We start from the raw sequence: 26,572 nt of genomic DNA, 5'->3' as shown, positions 1-26,572 counted from the left end.
TAAGACTGATCACCTTACCTTCCTGTAACAGGTGATCAAGATATGCTGCATTGATTGTACTGATGCAGTGCCCTATGCACCATCAGGTTTGAATACGGGTTTGATGATGATATTAATTAGCCTTTTTATTGATTTTGTGTAAAAATAATAAATATTTTTCAATAAAATTGGGAAAGCGCTTAGTACATAATATAAGGAACCTTCGGTTTCCAGATTCAACGACCATGGAGCAGAAATTTACAATTTGTGTAATACCTAATAATACAATATAACATAAAGACAAAAAATTCACATTAAGTATATTTTATTGCTATAGACAACCTACCGATCGAGTAAAAATTATTTTATTTTATCGCCTATCATAGAAAATCACAATTACAAAGTAATACATCACGTGACATAATTTTATAATTCTAATTAATATAATTAGTGCACATCGAATTAAGTCTAAAATATTTGTTTGATGGATGGTACAGGTACATACTTCTTTTTTAAAAAATCTTGAAATAAGAAATTTAAAACCAAGCATCACAGAAAAAAATTAACTCTTTAGAAATTATGTTTTATATCACTTAACCTACGTAATATAATAGGGAAATATAACATACTATGAATACCGATAAAAACAAATGAAATGAATTGTATTTTCAAAATCAAAATGGATACTGGAGAAATGTATTCATACAGAATTTTTAAAATGAAATTGTTAAAAAATGTCTTTACAAAAATGTGACATGTTTGGCCTTGACAATTGCGATGTCGAGATTTGTAACAATGTTCTTTTTAAATTTAAACCGTCACAAAGTTCAAAATTTAACTGAATCATGACATATTAGGGGAGTGCCCAATGCAGTAAACCGTTTTTGCGGGGATTAAAAATTAAAAATTTAAAAATAGTTTTATGCTACTAATACATACAAAAAAAAATATTTTTTTACTCGACAGTATTTCATTAGACCCTTATTAAATTCAAATTGTAAAAAAAAGTTGTATTTCCCTATTATACTTCCAATGAAGCTAAAATTAATGCTGTTCTAAAACTTATGTATGTTAAAAAAATTACACATAAAATGATACATTATGGTTCAACTTCAATAATAATGAATAAACACAAAGTTAGTGCTTCAAATATAAAATTTTACAATCACAATATTTTGGATAGTATGTCTAAATCAACAACTCTAAATTCTGTTTTTTTTATATATTAAATGGAAATAAGTAAGTTTAATAAAAAATTGAGAGTTAAAATTCTTAAAAATCATTCCAATATAAAGATTTCAGGTCTAAAAATATATCCCTTCTCATTTTCTATAGTAAACCAACTGGCATGCGAATGTAATATTCAAGCCAAGCATATAAAGAGAATAAAAAAATGCCATATGTAAATATGGGAGTCAACTACCTATAAGCAGAACGGTAAATGTTTCACAGTTTGTAGTGATCATCTAACCCAGCTGATGACACATCATAAGCTCTGTAAATGTCTAGACTTACATATTTTCCGATGAAAAAATATCTAATAAATAAATTGTAAAATTTGTAAAATCATTTTAAAAATCACACTTATTTTCGAGTAAAGCCTTTCTGAGTAGTAAACTCGTACTGTCAGGTGTGACTTCATCTAGTTTTTTAGGCGATAGAGGAAGGGGATACTGATTAAGTGCCTCGGGGAGAGGTTGCGGATCCCCCGCCTCGGCGTGCCGTCATTTAGCGTGAACTCGCAAGTGTCGAGTGAGAGACCCTCGCTGTATAAAAGCCTGGTTGCACTTATCACACTTGTGGGGCTTCTCCCCGGTGTGAGTTCGCTGGTGATCAATCAACCTTCTCTTAGAAATAAAGTTCATACTGCAATAATCACAAGTAAAAGGGCGCTCTCCCGAATGGATTCGCCCATGCTCTACAAGAAATGATTTAGTAGAGTAAGCCTTGTTGCAGATTTCACAAAGGAATGGCTTGATGCCATTGTGAATTAGCATATGGCGCGTGAGGTCTGCTCGGGTAAAGAATGGAAAACGGCACACTTGACATATGAAGCGTCTCTCCTTGTGCCTGAACATGTGGGATGTCAGGTAACTGTTTGAGACAAATTTCTTATTACATATTTTACATTCATAACTCTTCTCTCGGTGCTCCTGATGAGTTCCAACATGATTCTGGAAAACAGTATTTTGATTATGAAGCAGTTAAATTACAATATTAAGTAACAGATTTAAACCAACACTTCCTTTTGGTGCTTAATCTTAATTCTTGAGTTTTTTTATAAAGATACAGTCAAACTTGGTTGTAACGAACACAGAAATAGCGAGTTCTCGTATGTTATGAGGAAACATTTGTTGACATTTTAGTTTATTGTTGTTGAGGCGGATTCTTTTTATAAATGTCAATTTTTCTAAACAATTATCTAATTCCCTCAAGTAAAGTAAAACAACTCAACACAACTAATAATATAGGAACATTATTAAAAAATCACAAAACTTCAGGTCCCTAAATATAATAAATCTGACATTTACCAATTCAATTGTAATGATTGTGATTCAATCTACATTGGAAAAACTGAAAGAAACTTTAATATTAAAGTAAAAGAATACTTAAAGTGCCTAATTAATAATATTTTTTCTGAATTCGCAAACCATCTGATAGGAAATAATCATAATTTTAATAAAGACACTGGATTAAAATTTCTTCATGTTGAAAATAAAATATCAAAATCAGACAACTTGGAAACTTTAGAAATTGAAAAAAGCAATTTATTATATGAAAAAAATAATAAATAACCAAATAAACAATATTAGTCCACTTCCTTCTAGTATTAAAGGTTGTATGCATCCCACTTCACACTTCATATCTTTACTAGAACAGCATGACAAAAAGACTTGCCTTATTAGCTCCATATGTTTCGATTTAATATTTAGTAAACAATGTAAAAATAAAATAGGATAAAATTCATTTGTTAATTACACCTTGATAAAGTAGCTTGTGTAGCTATGAAACTAGTCAGTAGAAAAAAAAGTGGTTAAAAACAAAGTTGTTTTATACTTATATTTATTTGTTTACTTAGTGATAATGTGCAATGGCGATTGGATTTAAAAAAAAAAAACCTCTCTAGTATAACGAGTAATGCTTACAGCGAGCAAATTCATCAGCTCATCTTCCTCGTAATAACCAAGTTCAACTGTATTAATGAACTCTTGTTTTATATTCATAACATAATCTTAAACTGTAAAACAAATGGAAAATTATTTAATTTAAATTATTTATTGACAATTCTTGATGGAATTCCATTGTAATGATGTAATAACTTATATTTACATCTAAGTTATTAATTTTAAAAATACTTGGTACACTTCCACTTATTTATTTTGACCAATTAGCGCTTTCACCCTCTAATGGGCATCTTCAGACTGGTGAATATTATACAGTGTATGGATAATTTGTATAAAACTAAATATTATCTTAAGTGTAGGTACATTTAAAAATAAGTTGAAAAAATACAATACGCAATATTGCAATGGAACAGAGTGAGACAAATGATCGAAACACGTATTGGCGGTGTACTTTAAGAGGATATTCTATGTTATAAAAAATATTTATTGTTTTATTACAATGTACAGGGTCTAACTAAGGGGGCTAATAAGGGTGAGTTTTTAAATTCTATCTGCTGATTTATTAAAATTCTATCGCTATTATTTTTTATACTATTTATTTCTAAAATTTCTAATCTATCTAACTTTTGACCTTTATGTCCTATATGGAAAATTTTTATGTTTTTTTCTTTATCAAAAGTATGTTTATAACTTATATGTAAATATAAGTTATTAGATCATTACAAATGGAAAAGTTGTAAAGTATTTTTTTTTGTTTTAAATACCATAGTTTTATATAATCTCAGGATAGATTTAAATTATTGAACACACCTGAAGTCCACTTGATGATCTATAAGATCCTCCGCATATATGGCAAACGTAATCCTTTCGTTCCTGGTGAATTTTTTGATGGTTTTTTAAAGTCGTGGAGGTTTTGTAGAGTTTTCCACAAGTCGAACATTCTAAAGTCTTTCCTAATGTCATATGAACAAACTCGCGGTGACGCCGTAGGCCATCCCACTGTTTAAACTTTTTATTGCATATATTGCAGATTATTTCCCCCTGAAAAAAAATTGGTAAACAATCATTTTTAAATAACATGTTTTTTACTCAACAGTATATGCAAATCTTTGTAGACGAATTCTGGATTTTTCCCTGATGGGATTCATAAGCCTAGACTTCCATATTCTCAACAGCTTCATATCTGCTGAAAAAAAAACTTATTATTTTTTATAGTTTATTGTGATAGCTAAATTTTTAAAAAAATTAAAAAATATAAGAGAAAAGTCTATATCTGAATAAATATTTTAGGAGATTAAAATAAAATTACTTTAAATATGTTGCAACAGAGAGGGAAAACATTTTTGAGAAGGGAATATGGAAGTCTAGGCATTTACAGGGCTTATGACCCATCATTGGCTGGTTTAAGTGGCCACTTTACACACTGTGTAACATTCAAATATGAATAACTCCCTAGGGAAGAAATCTAGCCAGTCTGCAAGCATCGTTAAAATTACTTTGTTTTTTAAATACCACTTTATTTTTTAATTTCATAACCAACTAGTTTCAGCAAAACACTATGCTTTCTTCAGAGTTAATCACAAACGAACAGTGTTTTGTTGAAACTACTTGGTTATCAAATTTTAAAAATAAAGTGATACATAAAAATCAAAGAAATTTTATTTTAATCCATTGAACAATAATGTTCCACAAAGTGAGTGCTTCAAATATTATTTTTTAGATATATTTTAGGTATTATCATCGTTTTTGTTAAATAAAATCTTGGCCCATATTACAATGGGAAAATAACAGTTATCTTCAATTGTCTATAATTTTTTTATTTTTTTTAATGAAAAGGAAAGGATTAAAGGAAGACACAGTGCAGGTAGAAAGTGCATCTCTTGGCTAAAGAACTTGCGTGACTGGTTCCATTGCGGCACTCAGTCCTTGTTCGGGGCAGCTGCCAACAAAGTAAGAATTCCAACCTCCCCCGGGGAGAGGAAAGATAAGAAGAAGAAGAGTATTTATAAAATATATATTTTTTTCATATAAATATACACATTTTCATAAATAAAATTCGATTTTACTTTGAAGACAATTGAAGAGAACTCTGTCAACTTCCCATTGTAATCCTGGTATTAAATAAATACAATTTTTTTAATCAAAATCATACCTCTGCCCCTCTATGAGTAAGTTTGTGAGATTCTAATCTCTCCGGATAAGCGAATTTCTTATTGCATTGTAAACAAGGATAGTCTAAGATGTTCTTGCTTTCGCCCAGAGCATTCGTTTTTCTTTTAACACGGAATTCACTATTTTTCTTCTGCTTCTTTTTCTTTTTCCTGTTACAATAAAATATATTTACATTTGTTGTTGTTTTAAGAAGTAAAATTAGATAGTGTAATTACCGTTTTTATGAACGAAGTAAATATGATTATATTAGGTACTAAAAACTATTATAAATATATATTTTTTTTTTTTTAAAAAAGAAATATTTGCTTTTTTATAATTTACCCAAATATTTCAATTTTAGTGGCCATTTTCAACAAGTTGTAAATAACTCACTATTTTAAAATGGAAATCAAGTTAGGGTAGAGTGGGGTTTGAACCTCGGACCTCTGGCCCGTAAGTCCGCAACACTAGCCACGGGACCACAACCTAATAAATGTATGTACATTTGTACATAATATATCCAATATAGGTTGAAAGCGAAACAAGTAAATGTGTGTGTTTCTAATATATTTTCACAATTTTAACGAGTAAAAAAACACTAAATTTTGGATGATTCATTGTTACTTTTTCATTTTATTCACTTTAAATTTTGTGAAATACATTGGTGGCTGTATATTTATGTATGTAAAACATGTAAAAGCTTAAAGGGCGTTAAAATAAATAAATAAGTGTGAAAAATATTTAGATATCATAATTACCATTTCACTATCTGCACCCAGTGGTGCATAGGGCACTGCATTGGTACTCTAATTAACTACTTAAGTATATATCTTTGACAAATAGAATGCGGAAATATCTTACACTTCTTAGAATCTCAAATACATTTCGTGGATAAGTTTCGTAAATTATAACGAAAACTTACGTATTATTCATTGTGTTTAATGGCCAAAATAAACTCACCGTTTGGATTTGTATGCCTTCATTCGAATAGGAGAACACTCGCGGTCATCAATTTCTTCGTCTGTATTTTTATTTTGCTTAATTATTTGAGCTTTATCATCTCCTGTAGATTCGGTGTCTGAAATTAATTATTTATTGAGGACTCTTTATTTATTTTTGTCTGCTATATCACATAACATGACACTTAAAATACCAGGGTAGATTTCAAATAAAATTCTGACCAAAACTGGTATCTGAAATATTTTAATATTATGGCCTAGTAAATTAATTTCTTATAACACAACTTACCATCGCAATTTTCTATTTTTTCACAAGAATATTCTACATGATCGCGAGGTATTTTTGAATTTGAATCGGGGAATTCTGATATCTCAATTTTGACAACACTTTCCTCTAATTCGGTTGATGCTAAATGTTTGGTATCGTGATTAGGATCCACATAGTACAGCTTTAACCTCGCTTCCGATTGTAAACACTGTTGTTTAAAATTATACAACTTATTCAGAAGTTCATAGCAAAATTGACATAGTGATTTCGGAAAAACGTCATTTTCCAAAACCTGAAAGGAAGTTGCAATTACATAAATAAATACATTGATTTCTATATTGAGTAGTTTATGAACAAATGAAAAATCTCACTTGAATGGATGTGCAAAACATATACATATCCGATGTAGCGTTAAATAATATATTATATAAATCATTCTTAGATGTCAAGCACGCTCGACAAACAGCTTGAAAATCCATTGCAGGAAGCGATACTAAAAAATATAAATCATCGTTTTGTGTACCCTAACAAACAAACTCAAATTTGACACTGACATTTCGATGTTTCGAACCACAGATCATTGCATGCAGTGCTGCCAACTCGTCACGAGCAAATGTCGGTAAACGGAGGTTCAAAAGTCGATAGATTTTAAGATGTTCGACGGAGGGGGGTGGTTGCGAAGGGAGAAGGGGGTTGGTGATGGGAGGGGGCAAGGATTTTTGGCGGTAGTTTGCGCGATTACCTTCAAGTATAGTTAATACTTTTAAGTAATTAAAAAAAAAAATATGTTTAGGTTTTTATTTAATAGAAATTAAACAGGTAAAAGTAAGTAAAAATATATGTATATTCTCGGTGCTACTGATAAAAATATAGTAAGTTGTCAATGATTATTACTTTAATATTAATACCAACAATATTTGATTGTGATGAAGTACTCTAAATTTAAAAAAACGGACACCATATTATATTATATTCACACAAAAAAAAACTTAAAATTACTGAACGCTTGTTTTGTGCAAAAGAGTGAAATAGCATCTCTATAGCCATGTACATTATAACAAAAAGGTATAAATACATTATATGTGTAAAATAAAACAAATTGTAATTTTCATTAAAAGTAAGTAATGTCACATAATATCATATCGTTATAAGTAATAACATGTCATATTTATGGCAAAAATATCTAATTTAATAAAATAAACTTGAAATGTCTGTCTTCCCATTCCTTTCTATATTTTTGGGATTAATATTGCTTCATCACAAGTGATTCCATTTTTACTTTAACTTTTAACTGCTCATTTAAAAGTCGCTCGAATTTGTTTGTCCCTAAAAAATAAAAAAGTTGTCAATGTCGAAATGTCGCTTAATCTAGCGACAAAGTCACTAAATTGGCAACATTGATTGCACCGAACAACGCAAAGTGTAAGGAAAAATTAAGTACCTTACCATAGATGGTTACTGATGGTTACTAAATACTTAGAGCAGATGGCTGATGGATGTGGATAGTTTGTGGCCCGGCACTATGCGAATTTTTTTTGAGACATGATAGTTTGAAATAAAGACATTATTTTGTATAATATATTTTATTTAACATTTTGATGCAGATAGAACCGATATTTAAATCTAAATATAATAAAAAATAAATGTAAAAAAAAAAGTTTTGTTCGATGGAACCTGTTTTCCCAATGCAATGAAAAGTTATCACAGGGAAAGTTAAATTGTAAAATATGGGGTAGTTTTTACTAAATGGCGGGATGATTTAGAAAAATAAAGATGAGATTATCTTGAAACTGTAAAATCAAGTTCCGCGATCGCACGTATGAATTGATGGAAGCTGTCCATTTCTCCGCTAACTAAGAGGAAGGGGGAACATCCGACAATCGGCAACTCGAGAAAAGATCGTGTCTTCTTCATGCCAAATCGAATGAGACAAAAATTTAGTTTGCCATGTATTTTCCCTGTTTTAATTCCCCCACATGATAATGTAATTCTCATTAACCCTAAATGAATTTATAGCCAAAAATAAAATAAAACATCTTAATTCTATCTTGAAAACGTGTAATTATGAAGGTGATTTAAAGAACTTGAATACTTTGTGAATGGTTTATGTTTTATGGATGGCTCTTGGGATTCAGTCCCGTTGGTGACGGCAGCCAGCTGGAAGACTGGGCGGCTGTGGTTGGGCACATGCGCTGGCGGTGGTGAAAACTGGCGTTCCTTGGAGGATGATGGATGTTCTAGATGTGGAGGAACCTTCGGGGCTGGAAGGCGGCCTCAGATGAACCTCGTGAAGCAGTCGAATTTCATGAGGTATGTTACGTAGTGCGGTTGGCAACATATTGAACTTGTGAACGACACTGATCTTCGACATTGCCCAAGGATACGTTAAACATCATTACTTTCACTTCAACTCCCGTTCACTACTCCCCACCGTTTTTAACTGCGTTTTACGACTTATTTTCGACTGACTTGTTTCTAAGGGCTGCAGTGTTTTTATAGAACGCCGAGACTCCTTTTCTCTTATTATTATTACGTATAGCATATAGCTAGTCGTCTTTTTCTAAGACTTATTACTCGGTACGTAGAGTAAAAGTTCATTTTATTGCTAAATATGAATTCTAATAAAATTATAATGAACTTAGACATAATTTCAAATACATTTAAAACTAGTCAATACCTATGAAGATTAGAAAAAAAATAAAATAATAATTTGGAAATTATTCGCCCACCATATATGCTTGAGGTCCTTAGTTTCTTTTAAAATATTTATTTTCAAGAGTAATATGATGTTATATCCTCTCTGCTTATCCCTATGAATAAATGTTTGGGTTTTGTCTTGTTATTTTTATATAAAATTGTAAGTTTTTAATATAAAAATATTATTATTAATGGCCATCGTAGCGATTATTATTTTTACTTGTATATTTTGAAAATTAGATTTTTCCCAGCGGAAAACATCAGTCGGTTTCATTGTTCATTGTTAACTTGACAATCTCAAAAAAGTAAGTTAAAATAAAAATATATAAAATTAAATAAAAAAAGAAATAAAAATTCGAATTAAAAAAATAAAATTAATGAAGAGAGTGAGAGATGGTCAAGTGGCACTTAGTTAATGTTATTGTATTATCAAAATAAAGGTTTTTGGAATTCTTAGGTATTCATCTCTGTCTTTCGAATTGACCAAAAGGTATTGACTTTAAAAATAGACATAAAATATTATTATAGTTAGTAAAGGTTCAGGTAAATATCATTTGATTTATGGAGGTAATTAAAATGCATTTTTTTTACAGAAGAGTAAGAGGTTATTATTATTTAAGTGATTTATTTAAAATGTTCAAGTTTGTAAGTGAAAACTCCTGATGGAAGTTCATTGAAATTCATTATAGAAATAAAAGAGTGATACTTTAATCCAGAAATTTGGAAAAACTAGTTACCAATTTCATCGCTTTCGCGACATCTTAGATGGAGCAATAACAAAATAGTGAAATGTGATGAATCATTTTTGTGATATTTTACAATTCTGTCATTCTATTACATTTTTTTTTCACATTTCAATTCATTTTGTATTTTTTAAAACCCTTATCGGCTATTTACTGTTAAAATCAATACTACTTTGTAGTGTTTGTATTTTCTCTCCCTTTCTGGTTCTGCTAAATCATTCAATTAAATTGAACACCTCCCCATCCTTTAGGCAGACATTTTTTTATTACTATACCATGAAATATTTTTTTTACTGAATGAATTAAAAATATACTTCAATATTGGAAAAGGAAATGAGTCAAATGGTTTGAAAATACAGGTTCATTAGAATGTTTAATAACCTTTTTGTGAATTAAGTCAACATAACCATTTAAGTTACATAAATAAAGACTATTGATGATTTTAACTGCATTATTCTCGAATATTATTATAAAAATTAGTTATGCAGTTTAAAATAAATAATAAGACATTTTATTTATTATTTGTATTTATTCATAGGTACAAATGCTTTATGTAGTTTATAAATTAATAATTATTTACAATATAATGTAACACTAATTAGAATAAGTTTACGAGGTGTTTAGAAAATAAAAGGAATTTTTAAATTTTGCGGGTTTGGAGAGTCCGGTTGTCAATTTCAAATTCATTGATCCATTTTTTTTTAACAAACGTAAATCACCAAGCTCATAAGAACACGTCTAACCTTAGCGGCTGCCACAGACAAAGTAAACAATGAATAGAGCTGAAAAATTTAGCATACTTCAGGGGCATATATACCAACATAGTAACAAATTGACAATCGGACTCTCCAAACCGCGAAATGTAAAAATTACCTTTATTTTCTGAACACACCTCGTATGTAGATTTTTCACATTTAAATAACCTACTTAAAACCACCAGCACAGTAAAAAACACATATATGTATAGTCGGGGTCTACATTCAAGGTACATGGAAGGAATGCGGTAGCGAGTTGTAACGCTGTCCGGTTGAGTTTAGATAAAAATTAGCTGGTCGATATTCACATATATTATAATCATGAAAATCAAGGTGCTAATTTTTATCAAAACTCAACCGGGCAGCGTCAAAACACATCGTATTCCATGCCTTTTGAATATAGACTGTTGCATTTTTTCGAAAAAATTTTTTATTTACTTTATTTTTAAGTGTTCAACAATTTAAATACAAAAAATGATATTTTGACAATATTTTGCATCACTTTTACCTATGCGGCCACGTGCTCAGCCCCTTACTGAGGCCAAGGGTTGGAATGTTAGTACACTGGCACAAAACTCAACTAAACTACCACTAGCGATTTAATAATTTACTTTATAATTTAGTCAAAATATCCAGATGTACAAACAAAATAGATTATTTTATTCACTTAAACAGATCAAAAAAGGGAATTAATTATTTAACAAGATACGGATTTTTAAAAGTTAGATTTATTTAGAAAAATGGTTGTTTTATGAGGAGCTAGTAAAAATACATCAGGCCGCTACAGAGTGCCAACAACTTCGATACAATAATTTTAAATGTACTGGCACCCATGTGTATCAGGGAGTTACACACTGACTTGCAAAAGGCGCATTTCGTAAGTGTTACTAATGACACTTTGAATTAAAAGAAGTAAAACTAGCTCCTGTTGTTGTTTGATATTTTTTACCATTGGAAATACTTACTGAAAATATAATCTCAACATTACGTCGTCATAATATTGATGGAAAAATAGCTGCATTTTGTGGCGACAATAGTAACACATTTTGTGGCGACATTTTGGAGGTGTACATAGAAAAGGGCAAAATAATGCTTACAGTCGGCTCTAACAGAAGCTTGGTGTTAATATTGTGGGCATCGGATGTGGCGCACATATTGTACACAATACTCTACAAAATGCCGTAGATGGTCTCCCAGTAGAAATTAAAGCTCTTGTTGTGAAAATCAACAAATATTTTTATATATATACAGTGAGAGTTACTCAGTTGAAGGAATTCTGTGAATTGTAGAATAGAAAAAAACTTGTTCAGCATGGAAATACCAGATTTCATTCTGTTGCCAGCAATGGAAAGAATTTTGAATATATGTATTTGAAGGACTAAAGTCGTATTTCCTTTCTCAAGAAAACTGTCCACGCGCAATTCGTAATTTCTTTGAAAGTGACACAGGTGAAGTTGAATAATTTTAACAAGACTGTGTTTCTCATGAAAACAAATAAAGCAAGCGCTGTATACATTAGTTTGGAGCTCAGACGATTGAAATCTAATCTTCAAGAAAGGGTGGAGAGCAACTTTGTACCACACGGAGCAAAACAGCTGCTTAGAAAACTAGAAACTAACCAAGATTTCAATAAATTTATGACAGAGGTAACTGCTTTTTACAGACGCTGCATTTCCTATATTGAATTGTAGGAAGACAGTTTTGGAGGCGCCGAGATCTTCGCATGGGTTGGACTGAATCATGAGCTATAATGGGACAAGATTGAAAGATCTGCTGAAGCTATAAACGATATACATGGTTCAAATGAATGTAGTTATGCAGAAAGCAGCCAGCTATAGAAAAGTGAAATTGAGATAATAGCACCTTTGTGAAATGAGTGAATAAACAAATCTACAGAACAGTTGGAATGCTTTTGGCTTTAACAAATGATAAACAATGAATATATTAGTTTTTTTTATATAACAAACAATAATTAATTATATATTTGACCAGTTTCAATAATTTTTTTAATTCGTTAAGATTTTTCTAGCGCTGTGGGTGTTTTCTGCAAATTGAGAAATGCCGTTTTTGTGATGGACACCATTTTCAGAAGGTGATTAAAACAATTTTTTGTATGAAAGCGGTCTGGCTGGTTTTAGCAGGACATAGAATTGACCTTACTGCACCCGATAACATCAATATATAATTTTTTCAAAATTGTGGACTGGCTGCTTTCTGCATAACTACGTTCAAATGATAATCAGAAAAAAAATACTGACAATCATTAAGTACCATCGTTTTTTACCTGAGAGCAGCTATCGAGTCAAAAACAGTCATCCTGGATTCTAGTTCGATTGCACACTGAGAACTGTATCAGTCCAGACAGAGAGAAAATACTAAACAGGTTGAAAAATGGTTTCAGGAGTGAATTTATTGTCCTTGATTTGTACGAAAATTACTCCAAACTGGACTTAGTAGCTAAACTGACCATGTTTTTAAGCTAAGACTGAAGTGCGCCGGATGGAGTACATAACCCCCCCCCCCCTCCCCCACCAAACCATCCAGGGGGGGTGGCGGTTGCCTACCAGGCTAAATCAGCTCAATTTGACCAAATTAACAACTGCGCCAGCTCGATTTGACCAAATTACCAATTGTGCCAACCGGCTCGCTTTAATCACATTTTTCAAGGTCCATGTTGATACAGCCCCTACTATAATGAAAATGATGAAATGTATTTAACATACATTTCTCGACCCATTCATTATGTCCCTGATTGTAGCCCCACAGTATTTTTATGTGATGATAAAAATTGTTATATGGGATCTCTACATGTCCAGCATGGCATTTATAACTGCATTTCAATCATTGATGGTATGTCAATGTGTCAGGAGATAATCTTGTGAAATCTGTGGTGGAGCTATCGGGTGCTGGGTGCTGAGGTACTGCGGCTTGTCATGTGTCTTCATGTGCCTGTTGAGGGCGCACTTCTGAATAAAGGCTTGATTACACAACTGGCACTTGTGAGGTTTCTCCCCGGTGTGCGTCATTCGGTGGTTCTTTAGATCCTTAGCAGCCATAAACTTCATAGGACAAAAGTCGCAAGCGAATGGACGCTCTCCTACAAAAACAGTTACATCAATTAGCAAAATGGTGAACAAATAAAAACTTTTAAAACACATAGAAATACAATTTTCTTTTTTTTTTAAATGAAAGAAATATTGGCGTTCTTATAACATACGCAAATATTTAATTTTGAAGGCCATTTTCGACGAGTTATAAATAACTCACTATTAGAAAATGGGAATCAAGTTGGGGTATAGTGGGATTCGAACCATGGACCTTTGAGCCGTGAGTCCGAGACACTAGCCACGGGACCACAACCCGACCTTTAGGTTTAACTGCCATTTCGTAAACAATTTGATTCAGAAGAAAAAAATATTTCACTAACTTCTTACAATCTCTCCCTACTCTGAGATATTATTCAACATTAAGTACCACGGCAGGAGCTTTTATTTTTGATACATGGAATGAATCATCAACAAGTCACAGAAAGTGGCTTGGTGGGATTTAGTTCTAATTATTATGTTTAGTAAAAAAAAAAGTTTTTCATAGGTAAGTATATATTTATGGAATTATTCAGTCCATTTAATTACAATAAATACATTTCATTTTAGGTATATGGGATTAATTTGCAAAACATACACGTAAACGAAACTCACTTAAAATTAAAATTTGAATCACTAAATCAGTGATTTTCCACGTTAAATAAAATGACTCCGCATAGCAAAATTCATTTAAGAGTCCTCCTCACTAGGGAAACCTGCTCTAAGGAGGACTGTTCAGTGTTCAATTTACATTGCTCACATGTAATTACATTGCTCACATGTAATTACATATTTAGTCTGAATAATTTTAGTGATTTTCATCATCATCGTTTTCTTTCCACGCCCAATGGTGCATAGGGCACTGCATTAGTACACAAATTGTAGCGTATCTTGATCATTTTCTTTACATAAAGGTGAGGTGATCAGTCTTACATTTCGGGTGTGAGTCCAGGGACTATGACATACTTTGGTGTAAAAACACCAATTCATATCAATATTTCATGTCAACCAAGTTGGGAATCGACCACGAGGCGAACAGGGATTTTACACAAACTAAATATGCAGTTTTATTATTTAAAACTCACTTATTCAATAAGCATTACACAAAAAAGACAAGCTAAAGATCGTTCTAACAGACTTTGTTTTGACTTACATTTTAATTTATAAATAAGGATATAATAACCTGTATGGGTACGATTATGTACAAGCAAAAAGCTCTGAGTTTTGAAAGCCTTTTCACATATTTTGCAAGCGTAAGGTTTCCTATCCGAGTGTGATCTCATGTGCTTGTCCAAATCTCCCTTCACATAGAAATGCATGTCACACACAGTACAAGGAATGTTCTTCACTCCAGTATGGCGGATGAGGTGGATTTTCAGATTTCCAGGTTGAATAAACTTTTTGCCACACTGATTACAAGCGTATAATTTCTCACTTGTATGCTGAATGAGGTGAGCCTGTTAAATGAAAACAGAATTATGTAGTACTAGAAGTAACATAGCAATTAACAATTTTCATGACAATTTTTTCAACATTTGTTTTATTTAATTAATACGAATACAACTTTGATCTTTAATACAACATTTTTTTTACAATTTAAAATTAATAAGGGTCTATGAAATACAGCTGAGTAAAAAAATTATATTTTTACTACTTATTGCTTATTGGTGGCATAAGAAATATTTATAAATTTATAATTTTGGATTCCCGCAAAAACAGTCGATTGCATTGGCCACGCCCTAATACGTCACAATTCGGGTAAATTCCGAACTTTGTTTGTGACCGTTTAAATTTTAATAGAACATCTTGACGTCATAATTATCATCGCCAAACATGTTGCATTTTTGTAGGGATGTATTTTTTAGTTATGTATGAAAACATTTATCCACAATATTCATATTGATTTTAAAAATACAATTAATTTTTTAAAATCCATTTCATATATTTTTATTGGTATTCATAGTATGTGATATTTCCATATTGATAGATTATGTGAAAACATCAGTTGTTTCATAGTTCAAAGCTATAGCAAACTTAATAAAAATATAAGCATTTAAAGTAATGATAATTTTATGCGCAATGAATTAGACTTCATTAATACAATTTCGCTTTTTTTGTAGGAATGAAGAAATGAGTGGTTTTAAGCTGTTTACAGAGGCAGAATGGTGAATGCCTTGAATTCATCGGAAAGAGGAAATTTGATGTTTCACAGTCAACATGATAAAAATTCATACATCCAATAAAAATAAATTGAATCTCTTACAATATTATCATAGAATAAAAAGTTATAATGTTAGTATAAAATGAAAGGTTTTAAAGTAATAACAACTAAACGATTGAGTCGCACCCTGAGTGTGAAACCAAAATATGTACAAATACTGTGGTTTAGAGATGGCGTTTGAAGATTTTCCTTAGCTTGAAAACTTGGGTTTTTAATTTTCTTTTTATAAATTTTTTTGGCCTTAATTATATTCTGGTAATAACCATTAGTTCCATTTACCAGATATTTTTTTCAAAATCTTAACTTTTGAAACAACTTAAAGGAACTAAGATGGTTTCAAGCGTATGTGTCATGTTCAAATATGAATAAGGAAGACCGGAAAAGACTTTTGTTGAGTCAACAATTAAAATAGATTATTCTCAGAATAGGCTGTAATGCATTTCGAGGGTTTTATCAGTATGCCGATGATATAATCCCGACTTAACATGGATTTATCTAGCAAGTCGGGCCATGAAAATAATGATCGATACAATAAATAAATACCTTAAGATTAGATGGCTGCATGAACTTAGCTCCGCACTCGTGACACACGTACTTCATGATCCCAGTATGCGCCCTCTCGTGGTTCTTGAGAACGTTCAGATAAGCAAAATCTTTACTACATGTACTACACTTGTATTTACGGACGCCCGTATGGACTCGCATGTGGCTGTTCAGATTGTTAAAGCTTGAGAACGATTTACCGCATTCCCTGCACGCAATGTCCGGCTAAAATAAAACTACCTTCGGTGACTTTGGGATTTGCGTTAAACAGAAATCAAAACAAGCCTCAAAAAAGGGACAGTTCAATCTAAGCACACATATTCAAAAAGTAATTTAATTATATTAGAAAGATAACATTTCGTTACCATTATAGTATTAAAATAAGTTATAAAAATCAGAACAACAAACATTAAGCCATATACGGGCATCCAGTTATGATATTAATAATTAAAATTAGTTTAAATTGTTAAGACACACAAAGTTCTAATATGTTAGGTTTACGGTGAGGATCATATGGTTTCAAAATCAATAAAATTACTGCTTTTAGTAAATAGGTACCAGACAAAGTTTACTAAATGTTACTTTTTATTATGACGGATAACTAATATATGTAGTACAAAAGCAACCGTAGGAATAATATATATTTGGAATAGGAAAAACAAAATGAGAAAAAAAATGGTTTAAATGTGAGCTAAAAAAATGTCAAATACAGTTTTTTTAAATTGTCATTTTTTCTTTTTATATATGTCACAGCTGTGAGCGGCGCAATTGAGCGGCTAGGTCGAACATTAAATGCTGGCATTCAATTGAATATCTAGGCCGTTCGTATAATGAATTAAGATAGCTCAACATTCAACGTGCTGGCTGGTTGAAAGCTAGCCTTTTGGAAACGGGCGGACCAAAAGCTGACGAGTCAGGTTGGTTAAATTGATGTCGGTCACGACGCAACCCGGCCACTGGTAAAAATTATAAATAAAAGTGGAATAAAACTATACACGTATTTTTATTATTATAATTCAAATGCATTTCCACCAAAAAATGTCAGTAGAAAATCTCAATTCAAATGTTAACCTATTTTATTTATTTATTTTATTTTATTTGGGAATACAACAGTTCTACATACATATTAGTAAACAAATTCGTAAAATCACCCAAAATTTGTTCCTCAAAATTTATCAAACATATGTTCGTCCACTCCTGGAGTATGCCTACCAAATCTGGAGTCCCTATTTTAAAAAGACATCGAGTTGTTGGAGAAAGTCCAGAGAAGAGCAACTAAAATGGTAGTTTATCTAAGAAATAAATCATATGAGGACCGCTTAAGGGAGCTCGGGTTAAGTTCACTGGAAGAGCGGAGGCAGCGTGGTGATTAAAAAGTTCAAAATCTTAACTGAGCAATATAATGTACCCAAGTTGAAATCAATGTTCACTATGAATGAAAACCGCCATCTCAGAAGTCATTCATTGAAACTAAACACTACCTTCTTCTCATCTAACCCCAGGAAGAACTTCCTGACAAACCAAGTTGTGGAGAAATGGAATGGCCTTCCCGAGAAAGTGATTGGTGCTAGTTCAGTTAATGTGTTTAAAAACCGCCTAGATCCATTTATAATGTTTAATAACCATGTACACTTGATATACACGCATCAGCTTAATAGCTGCTAGTGTATTATTAATAATAATAATATAGTGTATAAACTCAGAACCAATAACAGATTTCCACAAAGTGTACAATGAAAATAATAATACATATTATATGAATACATAAAGTTTATACATACACATAAAAATGTTATTTTCATGAATATATATTTTAATAATCAGAGAATTTTTTTTTTTAAAGAACAGTAAGTTATTTTAAATTGGGCGGGATTAGGGCAAGAATGCATGAAGATAGGATAAGGAGGGGAAGGGAGATGTACATATCTATTATTATAATGTCTACTGAGTTACATAATGCATTTATAGTGTAAATTTTAAATCTAACAGAATGATGTTTGTGTTTTTCTTCACATAACAAAATAATACAATTATTATCGTTGTATTCAAATTAAAGAGACAAAGCAACGTTTGTCGGCCTCGTGGTGTAGTGGCTGGTGTGTTTGCCTACCATGCAAGAGGTTTCAGGTTTGATTCCCAACATGGTTGACATGAAAATATTTATTTTAAAAAAAAAGGAGTTTTCACATTTAAATATTTCATAGTCCCCGAGCTGTCACCTGAAGCGTAAGACTGATCATCTTACCTTGATGTAACAAAAAATGATCAAGATACGCTGCGATTGGTGTACCAATGCAGTACCCTATGTACCATTAGGTGCGGAAAGGGAATGATGAAGCAATATTCAGCCCTTTCGTTAAACATTGTTTTCAAAATTTAGGCTAAGAGTCCATTAGCCATTCAATTGAATGTCGGCATTTAATGAACAGCCTAGCCGCCCAATTGAGTGGCTGATTTAACTATTTGGCAGTGACATATACGTACAGTGGGACTTAATTAATTTGTGTTACATAATGAAATCAAAATAATAATTAAAACAGAATAAGAAGTAATAATCCGTAAGGGTTTATATATTAATTTTAAATAAAATAAGAGAAAGTAAAAAATTACAGAGTTTTAAAAGTGTTTTTAAGGTTTCATTTTCTTTAAATATTGGGATTGGTTAAAAATATTACAAAACACAATGAAATCTAAAGAAGTTAGAGTATCTATAAGAAAAAATTAAAATTTCATTCATAACTTAAGACATTATACATGAGTCACACGGAGATAAAATTACATGTAGCTATATGGAAAAAAAATTCACCTTCAATCCAAAATGTACTCTCATGTGCGCCTCTAGTCTGTCGTATTTGTGAAAGGCTTTCTCACATTTGGGGCATTTTAGTGATTTGATCTTTTTAGGTTTGTCCTTTTTATCTTTGTCTTTTTTTTTTTTCTTTTTGGAAGACTTTTGTGATCTGGAAAAACAACATGTCAGTTTTGTAAATTTAATTTAGCAATACATATTTATTTATTGATTTCAATAATATTACAATAAATCATATTGTTTAATTGTTATTTATTGTACACACATCATCGCCTATTATAGTTTAGACACAAATTTTAGTGACATGTGAACAATGAATAAAAAAACAGTTCTTTTCAGAACAGATAATCCTAGTGCTGAGGACTCCTAAATCAAATATGTATACAAAATCTTTGTACAATATTGTTGGTGGAAATTTGAAATGATGTGTTGGGCAAAAATAACTTTAAAAATAGTACTGCGTTTAAATGGTCAGCGTATTTGCCTACTGTGCGAGGGATCTCCGGTTTGACTCCCAACATGGTTGATATGAAATATTTATTTAAAAAAATGTGTTTTTGCACTAGAATATTTCATAGCCCCTGGGCTGGTACCACCTGATCATCTTACTTTCATGTAACAAAAATATCAGGAAATACTGCAGTTGGTGTACCAATGTAGTGCCCTATGCACCATTAGGTGCAGAAAGGGAGTGATGATGATGATTGATTGTTTTGGTTGATATGTTAATAGTTAATATACAAGAAAAAACATTTTTCAATGAAAGTGTTGTTTATACACAGTGTTGGCCCGGAAGGCCAGACCACGAAAGTTCAGAGGGACATTCCTCTTTGTAAACTTATTTTTAAAATCCCACTAATTTTTTAAAAAACTCATATTAATGTTTTTTTTGTAATCTGGAAATGGAGTAAGCCCTTAATTTCTTTAAGAGGTTTGTGGAAGGGATGCTAGTCCGAGAAATCGAGGATTTATTCCATTTTCAGATTATAAAAAAAAATATTTAAAAACACCTAGTTTTAAAAAAAAAATCTAGGAAATTAAAAAAAATGTATCATGGGGAATGTTCCACTGAAGTTTCGCAGTCTGACCCTGAAACACTACAAAAATAAAAAGTACATTTTTTTTGTTTATTTTCCATTTTTCCCTCGAACCATTTACACTTAGCCACTTTACAATTATCACTTTAGTTTAGTTAGAATGTAAGTTAAGGTATACAATTGTAAAGCGCCCTTGAGGTGATTTTTTACAAAAATGGCGCTATATAAATCAGCCAAATATTATTATTATTATAGAATTAAGAATAGTCCAGAAGGAGCGTAGAATCATATTTGACTAGATCAGACTGTGTCCAATAATCTCCCCATTATGCCTCACTTTCGCCGCGCGCATTCGTGATGCCGCAGCGTAATGTTGCACGATGGGAAAAAATATGATTATAACACAAATGCAAGGTAAAAAAAAAGCAATCTGTTAATTTCTCTAAAATTTTACTGTGCATGCGGAAATATTGATTGACACAACAGAGTAGATAAGTAAAGGGTCATTTAATAACAGTAATTGAATTTACTTTAAACTTAAAATATAATACAAATTTTATTTTACATAAAACTGATATTTTTATATTGTGTTAAATAATATTTGATGATTTAAAGATAATGTCGGTCAAATGTTCACAATACAGTTGCTTAATCCGAGATCCAATTTTCATTAGTTCTCTCATTAGATGAGCAAAGTAGGGTAAAAAAATTTACTACCCTGGCAACACTAACGAAATGTTCATCTTGTTTTTTTGACAATCTGACAGATGGAAAAATAATTAAATTTTTAAGTAATGCATTTGCTAATTACACATGAAATGTGATTGCATCCTGTTTCTTTAAGATCCTAGCAGTATTTCTACACTTTAGAAGGACACAACACGGCATAGTTGAATTCAAATCAGGAGTTGTGTACTGAGCGACGTCTACAAAGAAACCAGTGGGTCGAAACGTAAACCTACTCATTTATGAGTTTAGTAGTCGTCTGTTTGATGTGCGTATGCGGTTTCTGGACTATTCTTAATTCTATGATTTAGCCCCTTAAAGCGTTTGAAATTTCTGATGAGATATTGAAAAAAAATCTTAAGTAAATAATCATCAATTAATGTTTATTTTTAATTCAATAATTTCATACTGTATACAATTTCTAGAATATTTAGATTGTTTCGGGTAATTTTTTAAATAATACTGTGTCTACCTTTATGGAATAAGTTGTTAAGACAATCTAATACAGGTATTGATAATTGAAGGAAATTTACTTTTTCGATTTGGAATGGTGGTAATCTTCATTACTGAAGGCATCCTCCACATCGGAGTGAAGATCGGGTAAGGAAGCGGGAGACTTGACAGCCAGGACGTGATCCACACTCACGTTGTCCGACCGAAGCGGAACATTGAGCACATTATTGGTAGAGAGTGTTTCACTTACAAACTCGGGTAAGCTCTCTTTTTTTACCTACAATTACCACATATAATTTATTTGAAAAGCCCGTAGGCACAAATATGAGAACACAGGCACTTAATAATAATTTTTTTAAACATCTACGTAACCCGAATATACCTGAATTTGACCATATTGACGAAGAGTGTTATCAGAACGCAAAACTAATTGCTTGAAATAATATAGTCGGTTAACTAAGTCCAGACATGGTTGGCAAAGGAATCCAGGTAGTCCATCGTTTTCTGAAATCTGTAGAGAAAAGCAAAATTCGTTATGAACGCAAAAGTTTCTAAAAACATAGACGAAAATAAAAATATTTACCTGAACCGAAGTACAATATAAAAAAACTTCAGCGGAACACGTTCTAAAAATGTTTTGTAAATGATCACCGACAGACAGACATGCCCTACAGGTGCTATTAAAATCTATTCGATTAGGCACAGATTTATCGAATTCCATAAAAACCTGAGTATGTAAATTTGATTCGTTACGGTAAAAATCCATAATTGCCGTCAATTACACAAATTGAAATCCCAATTATCGATAAAAAATAAAAAAAACTACAAGGTTTTGGCAGACGGTGCCAAATCCAAAATTCTAAATGCTAAACAAATTAAAATTCCATAGAAAAATGTCGATGCGTTGTTGACAACAGTGGTAGTATTGCAAGTACCATAAGCAAAATTAGTAATGGATGCACTGAATGATTTATTTAGAATGGCGAATAGATATTTTTTTATTAGTAAGTTCTAAAATACTCGAAAAAAATGAAAATCATAGAATTAAGAATAGTCCAGAAACCGCATACGCGCATCAAACTGAAGGTGACTAAACTACTCTAATAAGAGTAGTTTTACATTTTGATCCATTAGTTTCTTTGTAGACGTCGCTCAGTACGCAACTCCCGATTTGAATTCAACTATGCCGTGTTGTGTCGTTTTAAGGTTTAGAAATACTCCTGGGATCTTTAAGAAACAGGATGGGATCACATTTCATGTGTAATTAGCAAATGCATGTGTAAGTAGCAAATGCATTATTTAAAAAATGAATTATTTTTCCACCTGTCAGATTGTCAAAGAAAATAAAATGGACATTTCGTCAGTGTTGCCAGGGTAGTATTTTTTTTTACCCTACTTTGCTCATCTAATGAAAAAATTAATGAAAATTGGACCTCGGATTAAACAACCTAGTGGTGGACATTTGACCGCATTATCTTTAAATCATCAAATATTATTTGACATGATATAAAAATTTCAGTTTTATGTTAAAAATAAAATTTGTATTATATTTTAAGTTCAAAGTTCATTAATTCAATTACTCTTATTAAATGACCCTTTACTTATCTACTCTGTTGTGTCAATCAATGTTTCCGCGCGCACAATATAGTTTTAAAGAAATTAACAAATTGCTTTTTTTTTACTTTACATTTGGGTTATAATTATATTTTTTCTCATCTGGCAACATTACGCGGCGACTTCGCGAATGCGCGCGGCAAAAGTGGGGGGATTTTGGCACATGGTCCGATGTATTCAAATATGATTCTAAGCTCAAACAAACAAACTATCACGCCGTTTCACCGTAAGGTTAGGCAGAGAGGATAGAACGCCACAACACTCTATCTTTGCATACAGATCTCGCTTCCTCTACATTCATACATCTTCTCATGCACGCGCGCCGATTATTCTGACTTTTGACATGTCCATCTTTTAGTATTTGTTGGATTTGGTCATGCCATGTCTTTCTCGGTCTTTCTTTATTTCTGCATCCATCAACATTCGCATTGTAAATATTCTTAGCCATTCTCTCGCTGTCCATTCGTTCTACATGTCCAAACCAGCGCAGAGCTCCTTTCTTGATTTTGTCGATAATGCTTGTCTCAGCCTTACATAATGTACGGATCTCAACATTTGTGCATCTATCGTACATAGTTTTACCACACATTCGCCTGAGAGATCGCATTTCAACAGCATTCAGCCTACTTTCATCCCTGTTTTTCTAAGTCCATACTTCGCTCCCATACATCAGGGACGGGACCAGGACTCGTGACGTTGTGAACTGCCAATGTTGCCTCTTGTGACAAGCATTTATTTGCCAAGATCGATTTAAGTGCACTGTTCACTCTGTTCCCGGCACTCACCCTCCTTTCAATATCTTTCTCAGTCATTCCATCTCTAGTGAACATACTTCCCAGATACATGAATTCCTCTACCTGTTTTAGTATAATTCCATTCACAGTGATTTCACATTTAGTCATACTTTCATTTCTTTCAAAAACCATCACATTTGATTTATCGACATTCATCAGCAAATCGCTTCTCTTGCATACATCGTAGACCTTTGTTACCAAGAATTGCAGTTCCTCTTTGTTGTTAGCAAGGAGTACAGCATCGTCAGCATACAAAAGACAATTGACATTTAAATCACCTATTTTTGCTCCCATTCTTTTATATATTTAATTATATAGATATTTAATTTCTTAATTCTATTATGAAAATATTAAATATACCTAATTGAAGTTAAGTTACTTGTAATCCTGTGCTCGAAATTGATTCAAAATAAATATTTAAAAAAATATTTTTTACCTGGCCATTTTTTTTATCGTGATCTAGTAATTTAACATAATAATATATTTTTATTAGAAGCATACGGACAAGACTTTAATCACCAAAAATAAAGACTTCAAAGTGTAAAAATATGCTCAATTATTATTTCTCTTTTTGTAATTTGATAGAAATGTGTTTTTAAATAAAAAAAATGGTAACATCCTATGTTTTTTGTATTAGAAATGCACCGACAAACCATTATTTATTATTAGTTAGGCGCGATCTAGTTATATGGAGCCTTTCCCGACAGAAAGTCGTAAGCGTAGAAAGTGCATTTTACAGGAGGAGGTTTTTTTTTTTATATCTAAGGCTATGTTAAATGAATCAATTTCAAATAAAAAACGTAAATATTTTATTTTGTAACTGAAAATTGTGGTTGAAGAAAAACCTAATAATTGTCTCAAATTCAAGTACTTTTGGCTCTTACGATGTTTTGTCGTACCCATTGTAGTTCTCCATTATAAGAGTATAATTTGTGTTTTCCGTCAATGCACTGTACGCTTACGATATCATTTACAATGTTTTGTTTTGTCACAAATGAATGTGAATTTGTAAGGAAGCTGAATAATAATTGAAAGATTTTTTTTTTATTTGTTATAAAAAAGTATCACTCCGTTATTCATTTTAATTTACCATTCTATGACTGCTTAAAAAAGTTTTTGTTAAAAATTGCAAATCAAATTATAAATATTTTTACTAAGATGAAGTTTTGTGGAAATTTTTACGCTACAAACACAAAGCAATGACATTGCAACTTGCAACTAATTTTTTAGCAGGTGTGTATAAAAAATGCTATCCTCAAAATACCTATGTATAATATTATTATTTTGTTAATAAATTTAGTAAACAGTATTAATGTATTTATTTATTACCTACAATCGAAGAATGCGCGATTTTCCACATTATATTTATTGAATAAGTAATACTCTCTAAATAAAATAATAATTCAGTTGGCTAAAGGAATATAAAACAAGAAAATATATTTTTTAAATCAAATTGAAAAATCGTAACATTCAGATTAATTTAGAAGTTTTAAAACAATTTAAACTAACGCAAAACGATTTTATCTTCTCTCAAAAAAATTAAAATATAATAATTGGAAATTAGTTTTTAAATAAGATAGAAAGTTCGTTATTAACATTACAAATTATTATTCTAGGTCTTCTTCATCACTTTCTGGCAAAACACATAGTATATCAGCGTTATAAAGTGATGCGAGATATTCTTCTCTGAATCTAAAAGGTATTTTTCCTTTGGCATAGAAGGATTTAATATCATTGTATTTCACTTCCGCTATTTTCAATTTGTCGGGATAAAGCTGCAACGGGCCAGATGAACAGACAATATAATTTTGACGTGATCGTATCAGAAGATCAAAATCGATGACGTCGCACATACTATCGGCAAAGAATCTATACTTGAGTATGAATTTCGAAAATCCTTTAACGTTGCACTTTATAATTCATTAAATTTTATCTTAAATTTTGCTCGAAGATACGCCAGTGAAAACGACTTCCAATCTGAGAAATCTTCATATAACCGCATCGTATTTTTTTGAGTCAGTTCTTGAGTTTGATATTATGGTAGGCTATTCAGATGGTGCCCAATCACTCTTCGTCTAATAAATGATTCGATATTTGAACATACACATTGATATCTAAAAAATCTTTTTTATTAGACGCCTTAATTGGTAACACCAATTTCAAACATTTTTATAGCAATTTAGGACATGGAAGCAAATTTGATGATCTTTATTTAGTAATAAGCGAGGGATTGAATCAAAACATAACGTTATATTTAACAAAATCATATATTATGTATTTGTTGCATTAAAAATAATTACAATTGATAATGAAAAAACTAATTTATAAAAATACAAACTGAACATATTTTAAAAACATACTGATTAGATACATTTTTACTTTATGATAATCGAGACTTGCGCTGGTATTCTGAATGGAATTGCGGGCGAAGAGATCGCTCTGTGAGCACACGCTTATTTACATACTAAATACACATTTAGTACGTAAATACGCGTTAAAATGCCTTTTCTACGCGCGCTTTTGCATTGAGAATACCACCCCAGAGTGAAAACTCTTTTTTCGTTTGAAAAAACAGCATTTAACTTTTTATTACTCTAATGGGTTAGTAGCATAAA

General features: G+C 31.4%; 1 protein-coding gene across 1 annotated transcript; it reads right to left on the bottom strand.

Annotated features, from left to right (window-relative positions):
* Positions 1-293: 293 nt before the first annotated feature.
* Positions 294-22,430, bottom strand: LOC148283383 (uncharacterized). The gene is made up of 13 exons (XM_088223615.1): positions 22,133-22,430; positions 21,932-22,060; positions 21,630-21,826; positions 19,331-19,484; positions 16,525-16,749; positions 14,944-15,217; positions 13,539-13,774; positions 6,854-7,006; positions 6,504-6,774; positions 6,216-6,333; positions 5,257-5,425; positions 3,915-4,145; positions 294-2,153 (listed from the first exon to the last, which is right to left on the bottom strand). The coding sequence occupies exons 1-13, from the start codon at positions 22,313-22,315 to the stop codon at positions 1,704-1,706; spliced, it is 2,790 nt and encodes a 929-aa protein (XP_088079741.1). The 5' UTR covers positions 22,316-22,430; the 3' UTR covers positions 294-1,703.
* Between the last annotated feature and the right edge of the window lie 4,142 nt (positions 22,431-26,572).

Source organism: Micrasema longulum, unplaced genomic scaffold (assembly GCF_059751315.1).
Source record: "Micrasema longulum isolate JH-2025_06_02 unplaced genomic scaffold, ASM5975131v1 h1tg000243l, whole genome shotgun sequence".
NCBI lineage: Eukaryota > Metazoa > Arthropoda > Insecta > Trichoptera > Brachycentridae > Micrasema > Micrasema longulum.
The sequence above is the reverse complement of the archived record's forward strand: the minus strand, read 5'-3'. Positions and strand labels throughout refer to the sequence as shown.